Source organism: Thunnus maccoyii, chromosome 14 (assembly GCF_910596095.1).
Source record: "Thunnus maccoyii chromosome 14, fThuMac1.1, whole genome shotgun sequence".
NCBI lineage: Eukaryota > Metazoa > Chordata > Actinopteri > Scombriformes > Scombridae > Thunnus > Thunnus maccoyii.
The window spans coordinates 9,607,873-9,617,621 of record NC_056546.1 but is presented as its reverse complement, the minus strand read 5'-3'; the positions used below and the strand labels follow the sequence as shown (position 1 = coordinate 9,617,621).

Sequence of the window (9,749 nt, the reverse complement as noted above, 5' to 3'; positions counted from 1 at the left end):
GAGAATTTCATCTGTGAGAGAGGCGCTGCGAGGTCATCCGGTTGCTCAGAAAGGGAATTTATTTTTTGCTGTTGTGGATTTCAGAGCAGCGGTGCTTTGTGGTCAGTGGATTCTTTTCCCTGGGCTAGATTAATACCAACTAGAGGAAAAATGTCCATGTGTTTCCATATGTGCAGTGGTTCTGTAGGGTTTGAGCCAAAAGAGGCGGTTGGATTGTTTCCACTGGGTAGTTTTGGGTAGCTTTCAGAGCTGAGTGTGTGTGAGGAATGCTGCTGCGGGTCCACACAATCACTGAGTCATTAGGAGGAGGTAGATGCTGTTTTGTGACAAAACTCCATAAAAGCATCATGAGTAATAGATTTTAATGAAACAGACATGAATACCCTGTTCAAGACAAGGTTAATGAATCTAACTCATACAAACACACACATTGAGCTATATGAAATATCCATCTAATCCTCTACAGTAATTAATGAGAACATAATTGTGTTCAGGCTGCTGTGTGGTTTAGCAGGCACTACACGAGCCATGAAAGGTTTTCATTATGTGCGTCAGTGTTTAATCGTCTACTGGGGTGATACAGCTTGTAGAGATGTCTGTGGGTTGCTTTGTTAGCTCAGGAAAAAAAAAGCTGGATTTGATTTGAAAAGACTTGATTTGAGTTGGTTCTGAAGCAAGTTCCCCGTCTTTTTATTTTAGCTTGTTAAGATACGATAAACTTCATTGATTTCTAAGGGGAGATTGAATTGCTGTGGGAGCAGTGGACAAAGCAATGATGAGAGAACAAAGCATAAAAGATATTAAAGGCCCTGAAAGCTTTTTTTCTCAATCAGCTTATTACTCTGAACAACTGGGTCTGACTTGAACACAATATTTTATTCCAAAGTTGGACAGTTTTGTTTATTTGACGAGCGATTTTCTGTATTTTTTGTTTTTTTCTGTGCTCTTCTCAGTAGTTTGAAGTGGGCAGGACTCAAATAGGCAATATCATGTTCATCATCTCTGTGCACCACTCCAGATTTAGCCACATTTGAATCAAAATGTGATGACAGATGTGGCGCTGTTTGCTTATGTTGACAGCACTGTTAAACAACTCAATCGCACAATGCCAATGACGCAGATTAGCTGAGTTTTTGACCATTATGATAATAACTAAAGATGTTTTTACTTTGATTGTTGCACATTTAGTCATGAATGGTTAATGTTATAGAGAAATATTTAATGTGAGAGTATGCAACATTTAAATTAAAAGTTTAATTCCTAAGAAATAAACTCTTTCTTGGTTCAATACGATGAGAAGTTTTGCTGCTACTGCCTTACTTGTTCTGGTATGACCAGTAGCTTATAGTGGATACTGTTAGCTAATCTATCTAAGTTCAGATAGATATTGTTGTTTTTAAAGCATATTACTGAGTCAGTCTAAGACTTTACAATTCCTCCTTGCTTGTGCCACTGTTATACGACATTTTGGCAAACATTATCCTGTAATGTTCAGCAAAAGTTGCATCGGTTCACTTTAAGATTTGAAACCACACTTTCAGGGGCTTTAAAGGATGTTATAGGTTGACACATTTCCAAGTCTGTCATAAAACAATTGTCAGGTGCCCAAATTAACATTGGCACATTTTTCTTGCTGTAATCAGTCCTCCATTGAAAGGTCCCTTCATGGTGCACTTTCAATGTAAGTTATAATGGACAAAACCAACAACCCTCCCTCTGTGCAAAAATGTATTTAAAAGTTTATTTGAGGCTAATATGAAGCTTCAGCTGTCCAAATTAGTCAAATCAAATCATTATCACTTTCTTTTTAATGCCATGTTCCCTCTTTTTGTTATGATCCTTCAACTGCAGCTGAGGAGGGAAACACTGTCCATTGAGACAGACAGAGGGTTTTTTTTTTACTAAACGGACTAACTGTGGAAGATATTCACTTTATTTGACTAACTCAGACTTATATTACCTTATATTATCATATTATACATATTATCTTCAGATGAACTCTTAAATACATTTTTGCTCAAAACAAAGACTGTGGATTTTATCCTCCATCACTTACAATGTATAAGGAAATTTGGAGAGGATCTTCTAATGGTCTGTATGAACAAGCATTACAACAAGCAAAGACCTGTTTCAATGTTCATACGGACATCTGACTATTTTGAGGCAGACTTCAAAATTGTGAACCTAACAGGAAAAAAGGTAAAATTATGCAGTAGTACTGGTATTCAGAGTGCAAGATATGTCATAAAAAGGCATTTCTACAAAAAACAAGTAGACTTTTTTCACATTTGGTTTTGAGGAGTCTCTAAGCAGTACTATTGCAATGTCAGATGCCAGATGTTACCCAAAACCAGTCTTCTCCTTGTAGAGGTGGTTAAATATATAGTCAGACATACTATTTTAAAACATATGTGACTTTGCCCAAAAATTAAAAGCAGAGCCTGGGATGAGTGATTTAATGTCTAGATGAAGATGAACACTCCAGCCTAAGTGACAGACAAATACAGAAAACATAATCCTACTTTTGGTGGTTTTTGGAAGGCTGTTCTGGCTGCATTTTCAAGAAGCTGCACTTCATTCTGTAACCTCCTGATGTGCACTCACCCAGCTTACATCCCTCCAGTCCAACACGTTATGCAAAAAACAAGACAGGTCTAGCCAGGATCTTACACAGAATACCCTCGAGCTGAAACACCAACAACAGCAACCGTTATTCTAGATGCAAATGAGACCCTGTGTTTCTCCAAGAGAGCTGCTGCTGAATTGTGCTTACTAAAAGTTTTAGGGGTAAAATACAATAATCCATTCATTCCAACTGGGTTCCTGAGAGGAGACCCAGAGCCCCAGTTCCCAAACCAGTGATTGTGTTTTAATTGACTATTTGGCCACACAGCCTCTGGTTCCTATTCACACCGACAGAGCCATTCATCAGTTGTTGATTAGGTGTCTCCTACCTCTATAGTGAATGACTTAGAGTCTAACTTGCAGTTATTACCTTGCTGCTGATACAGCTAACAGAAACACTGTGTGTTTAGAATAACTGCTGGTTGTTGGTATAAACTGAAGTTTAAAACTACTGTGCATTTCCTGTTTCAAATTTGTAGTGAATAGCTGCTCTCAGCCTCCATTAAAGAGCTTCTTTCAGCAAGAACCAATTACAAATTCTGACTCAATTACAGTTTAACATGTATTTATTTTAATCATAGTTTTTAATTCCATGCAAGTGTCTTAACTTGTCTTATATTTGGTATAGTTTGGTATACATTTGGTATTTTGGTGTAGTATGATGCTTTTAATACCTGCCTATTAAAATACCTATTTTGTCAACGAGGATGTGATATGCAACTGCAAATAAAGCATCACACACTTTGGGAAAAACATATTGCTGTAGTTATTAAGGATAACTAATGATTTTTCTGAGAGAGGAACATTGATTTCAATTTAAAAAGCGCTCCTTTTTAACCTTATTATTGGATCAAGCTCCCAGACCAAACCCTTTACTGTACATTTACAGCAGCCTCTTTACCACCAGGTGTCAGTAGCCTACTTGCCTTGCTGCTCTAATGTGTTGTGTGCTGGAAATGCAGACAATAGATGTGCATAGATTCCCAGTATTTTTTATTAGCTGAGGAGAAAATTAGCTAAAAATAGAGTATGCCATAGCCCATAAATTACAGGACTAGAGCTGCATGCAAACTTACTCCTATCCCATTTCTTTCTGCATCATTCTTTGAAAAACCTTGCTTCTTTCCAACAGTGCTCTTGAAACCATTTAATTGTGCTGTTGTTTTTCTAACAGATATAACTGACAACAAGACCCTGAAAAGAAATATAAACTGAATGGATGCCCTATTTTTTTTTCTTTCTTTCTTTTTAGAGCAAAGGAGGCGGAGGGAGATGCACAGGAGAGGCAGAGATGGAGGCGGTGCTATGTGTCCTCCAGTCATCCTCAGCTCTCCTTCTCCTCAGTAATATGCAGCATTTGAACGGAGACACACCGGAGAAGACGAGTAACCGGCCAGAAACGACTTTACAATAAATATGAGGAGTAAACCGACGATTTTAAAACCAGGACCTTAAACATCTGGATTTTCTTTACACTTGATATTTTCTTTAATTTCGTCGCACCGGAGGAATATTTCCCCGTTAATGTCTTGTGAGCTGGATCTTTTTTTTCCCTTATTTTTTTGCTAGTAACGGTCCGTTTTTTTTTCAGAGTGAGCTGCTAGCATAAAACCACACCTGGCACAGGTCTCATGCAGTCTGCTTATTTCTGTAGATAGATAACTAAGTCAGGACGCTTAATTAGAGGCTTCATTTTAAGCTCTAAGGCTTTTTTAAAACAAACAAACAAAAAAATGTGATTTCTTACCGTTTCCATGAAGTAGCCAAAACCAGCCGTTGGCAGTTGAAGATTGTGGATTAACGTTTTTTTTTCCTTCTTCTTCTTCTTCTCCTGACGTTTTTCAGCGGCCGTTAGCCAAAATGAGCGTCGATTTAATTGAATCAACCACATGAGTGGAGTCTAAACAAAACGCCATACTGTATTTCTCCCAAGGAGTGCACATTTTTCTTCTCCATATTTGCTGAAATAAACGGCGCCAGTTGCTCTGGAAAATATGGAAAGCGAGGTTTTCACCCCTTTACTGGAGCAGTTTATGCTCACGCCTCTGGTCTGCTGGGTAAGCTCCCCTAATTAACTATTCAAATGCGTCTTAAGCTCACTAATTAAACACCTCTGCCCTTTGTAAGCATTTCTTTTAAACGTTTATTGATTATCTTAACACCTATTTGCATTGTCCCATTTATTTCCAGGTAAAGACAGTCGGGCAGCCGACTGTGACCGATGGCACCACATTATCGGAATATATTGAATTAGTGGATGGGATTTACCTGAACGAGATCATGCTTGAGATGTAAGTAACTTGACACAGATTGAGAAATTTTCCAGAGCAATCCATCTATCTTCTGCAGTGGCAGCCATGGTGCCACTTTCAACACTTAAATGGATACATGTGCAATCTGTTTGCTCAATGTACTGGGACTAGTGGTGTGGAGGAGGGCTCGCAAATGATACCCACCCTGGGGCTTTTAAAGGGGTCATCCACTCATGAGCAAATTAAGCAATCCTTCAAGAACCTGAACCTCTGTCCAGCACTTGAAATTGTCTGCTGAAGTGAATGTAGGCTACACACAATGGGATCTTGTATTGGGGGTAATAATGGGTCACACAGTCAGAAGTCTTTGCAGACAGTTATTGTTAGGATCCCTTGGAGCTGCGCTGGTTATCTGCAAGCATCCAGGGTACAAGGAGGGCAGCAAGCAGCTCCAAAACCTCCAGTAGCTCTGTTTTTTTTCAGTCACCCTACACTGTCATCTGCAGAGGACTGGAAGACACCCCGCCCCTGGAAGCTGCAGAGCTCACGTTTCCTGCTGTGCTGTAGATTAAACTAGAAATAGAAGCCTTAAGCCTGGAGAAACGCAGGTAGTAGCATTGCAGAATACAGCAGCTAATGTAGCAGGCCACCACGGACACACGTTTGTCTGTTTTTAATTAGATGTTTTGGCAGATCTCTTGATGGAGAGAAAGGGGAGGATGCTGGAGTATGCTGCTGTATTAGTTGTCAATTCTGTCTACTCTGTCACCTCCTAATGTGTGTTTGTGTGTATATGTAGCATGATACAGGACAGCTTTCCATTCCTTTGTCTGCGCTCCAGACTGCTACTTCCCGCATGCAGGCCAGTTTTTCATATTTTTCCGTTAATGCCAAACTCCACACTGTCAGCATTTACTCCTCGTGCTTGCCTGTCGAAGGATTGGTCAACTGAGCCTGCTCCCAGTGGAACTGATTTCCTCTTACTAAGAGATTATATTGTGTTGCAGTTTCATTGGACAACTTATCGTATCACCTCGCTTCAGTATCTCTTATATCTGTAGGTCAGATTAGTAGGATTGTATGCTTAAGGCGAAGTTGGTCTTTTGCACAAGTCTCTCTCTGTATTTATATCTGTACAGTTTTCTTTAGCATCCAGTGTGAATTGTTTTTAGAAGGGATAAGCTGTAGCTGTGTAGCACGAGGAGCTGATTAAACCAAACTGGCTATTTCCTGTCTCTGGATGGTGTCTCGTTTTTCCTGTCCTCTTCCACTGTCCTCGACCTCCTGCTGCTCAGCTGTATCACTCTGCTAAACCGCCTACCTTCAGTTTTCACCTCTCTTTCCCTTGTTTGTTGTCCCACCTACTTCTCCTCCTCCAGGCTCCGTCTACACACTAACAGGTATCTTTCAGAACAGAAAGGTGTTTAGGGAGTCCATCACAAGTTCAGTCAGATCAGGGCATCTTTCCTCCTCCACATCCAGCCTCTTCAAAATGGTGAACTATTCAGCAGTATTTTTAGAGTAATTTCCCATATGGGACATTGTATAATGGAGAGCAACCGGAAGGATATATGGGGGGAGGGTTGGAGGAGTGAGTGAGACAGCAAAGAATTCACCAAAATGGTAAAAACCCTTTAACATGACAGGAAAAGGAAAGAGCAAGAGGGTGTCACGCCAAATTCAAGTTCAAGCCCTGGTTTCCCGAACCACATGACAACGCCACAGCTCCTCTGAGATGTATGTCAGGTCCTCAGTAGGATTTCTGTCTGCAAATAAATAGAATGAGCTGGACGGGAATTTTCTGTGGTTGGTTGAGTGCTGCTGTAGAGAACAGCCAGCGTTGAGCTGAAATGAACTGTGACTGGCTTAGTGATCGCCTGACAGGATGTCGGGGATTGCCAGTCACAGCCAGCTCCCTGTGTTTATGTATGTATGTGTGTGTGTATGTGTGTGTGCGCCCTTACATTCAGGACTTCTGTGTCTGTGTGGGAGTATGTATCTGTGCGTGTTTTTTTGCGTGTGAGTGTGAGCGCCTGCATTTGGTTTTGGAGTCCGGCAGCTGTTGGTAGTCGTCTTGACCAGTCACCCTCCCACACAGAAGGCCTACAGTAATGATCAGATGTTGTGTTGGTGAGTCTGCTCTTTGTCTGCCTCTCCCACTTTACTAGCATTATGTGGTCACCTCCAGTAGACTCAGTGAACTGAAATAGGCTGTATCACAAGCAAAAGTGCATATTTACAGCTCATGCGTCTAAACTTTGCAGCAGCTGCAGGGCGTTTTTAGGTTGATGGCACTCATCAAAGACATATCTTTTTTTTCCTCGTCCTATTCATGTGCAGTGTTTTTTTTTTTTTACTTAACATGGGATAATTCAGTGTTAAGAGAGAAATGTCGTTGAAACACGGTACATGATGGTTTGTTCACATTTATGTTGACTGGAATGACTGCTTGGGTGTTTTTGTAACCCCTCCTTCCCTCCTTCTCCATCTTTCTGTTTGTCTTTTTTTCTCATTAAAAGTAACTTTAGAAACCACAGGTGAGTTTCCAGACTTCTTTGAAAAACTGCAGGCGATAATTAACAGGGATTGCATTCATTCCAACACACACACACACACACTCTCGCTTACACATTTTGTTTCCTCCTCACCCCCTCTGTTCTGACAGCTTTAAATATAGTGAGTGTTAGCTGGCATTGCGCTGCTTGCGATTGATCCAGTCATGCTAAAAAGGGCTCCGCTGGTGCTCGCCTCCAGCTAGTAGCTGCTGTTTACACACACAAAAAAAAAACCCCGCTGGAGTTTACTACACTGTTGATAACACAGAAAATGTTTTTGGCAGCCAAGAAACACACTTACCTCCCATGATGGATGCTAAAACTTTAAAGATACACACACATTAATAAACGTTAAAATATTTTACTCTTATTGTCTCGTGACTACTTACTTACTTACGTATTTCTATGAAACTTGTGCTTTCAACATTTTAACTGGCGATTTCAGCTGTTGTATAATCTGTAGTGTTGCTTTGTGAGTGTCTGTCTCGCGCTAAGCAAGAGACATGGCAGACAGGTTGGCAGCAGTTGTCATTGGGACAGCATGGGAGAGAAGTGTAGAGGGACCTCGGGATTATCTAACGGTTTGCTGACACCCAGATGGCACCATGTCCCCTCCCCCCACTGCCCTCTTGTGACTGACATTACCTAGCCAATTAGATTGCCTCCTCAGTGCTGTCAAACCAATTAGTTTTCCCGCTCAGCAAGTGGGAGCCAATTAAATTTTTGCCAGAGTGACAACTGTCCAGTTGAATTCCCTGCTTTCCTGCCAATTTTGTAGACCCGTGCTGGCTCATCGGCCTTTTTGGTCAACCAGTCTGTCTGTCCTCTACCGGCTGTTGGGACGAAGTTATGTGATTGAGATAGACACTTGCAGCAATAAAAAAAAGGAGATTTAATGTGTCATAGTTGATCAGTCTTGCAAATCAGTCACACATTTGTTGTGTTGACTGGTGCAGCGGGTTATGTCGTCTTTTTTAAGAACGTCTTGCATTGCATAACTGTGTGACCCAACTTTAACCCTGAAAGTTAGTCGAATAACTGATTTTTTTTTTTTGTGCGTAGAGAGGTAAAAGGTGTGGATTATGAAAAGAATGCTGTTCGGCATGTTCCTCAGGTTGATATTTCTTTTGGCTTGAATATTCAGACAGATCCATGCATGTCTGTCCTGTAAATCTGTCTGAATGGCTGCACTCATGGGGATGAGAGTATAAATAACGTGAAGGCAGCCATCTCCTTCCAGCATTTTTATCTGCATAGTTCTTCCTTGCCAGTGGTTGTCTATCATAGTAAACCTATGAGTCACTGAATATGGATCTATTAATGCTGAATGCAGATTTGAAACCCTGCACAGCCCTATTTTCTCTCAAGGCCGCATTACGGTAAATCCAATGTGCAGGCTCGCATACGCAGAATATAGTCCTTACTACGCCTGTCATCACTTCCTTTCATAACAGCATTAGCTTTTCGACACCTCATGCATACACAAACACACTCAGAACTTGACCAATGAGCTTTGTAGAAGAGTTTTAGTTTGGAGAGGGGGCAACAATGAATGACATCTGTGTGGACTCATGTGGTCTTCTGTTGAAGATTACTTATTCTTACTTATTCTACTGTAGACTGTCAGATGCATCACTTGATTATCTGGTAATAGTTATGCTAACATATGGTGGCTACATTATGTATATGCTATGCTTTTTTATGGCTTTGTTGCTCTAGTAGAATATTTTGAGGTTAGACAACCATCTGGCAACATTTTATTGTTACAGACAGAATCTAGGAAAGGCTGCATGCAAAGAGACATATGAGTCAGCTCTTCCCCGGTTGTTTATCTCAACATGACATCCATCTTTCTCTGCTGTTTTTGAATGAGGACTCTTGGCTGTTTGAGAGGCTTAAGTTATAACAGAAATGGAGACAGCAATGTAGAAATGAGAAAAATTAAGACTAGAGCTGTAATGATTGATCAAAAAACTATTTTGATAATTGAATTATTGTTTTAGTAATTTTATTATGCATGAAATTGCCAAACATTAAGCTGGTTTCAGCTTCTCATATGTGATTATTCAATGCTTTTCTTTGTCAAACATGATAATAAACTGAGTATCTTTGAGTTTTGGACTGTTGGTTGAATAAAACAATACATATGAAGACGTCAACTTGGACTCTGGGAAATTATAACAGGCAGTTTTCACTATTTTCTGACATAGTAAAGACCAAATAACTTATCGATTAGTAGAAAATAATTGCCAGATTAATCAATAATGAAAATCATTAGTTGCAGCCCTAATTAAGACCTATTTGCATGCAGCATCCT

The 9,749-nt window shown here is 40.3% G+C and overlaps 1 protein-coding gene across 5 annotated transcripts in view; it reads left to right on the top strand.

Annotated features, from left to right (window-relative positions):
* Positions 1-2,703: 2,703 nt before the first annotated feature.
* Positions 2,704-9,749, top strand: part of LOC121912151 (girdin-like) — a 76,035-nt gene continuing 68,989 nt past the window's right edge. For all 5 annotated transcript variants that reach the window (XM_042434243.1, XM_042434244.1, XM_042434245.1 and 2 more), the window contains exons 1-2: positions 2,704-4,682; positions 4,816-4,916. In XM_042434243.1, the coding sequence (XP_042290177.1) occupies positions 4,620-4,682; positions 4,816-4,916 (164 nt within the window). In that variant the 5' untranslated portion in view covers positions 2,704-4,619. The remainder of the gene's footprint in view (positions 4,683-4,815; positions 4,917-9,749) is intronic.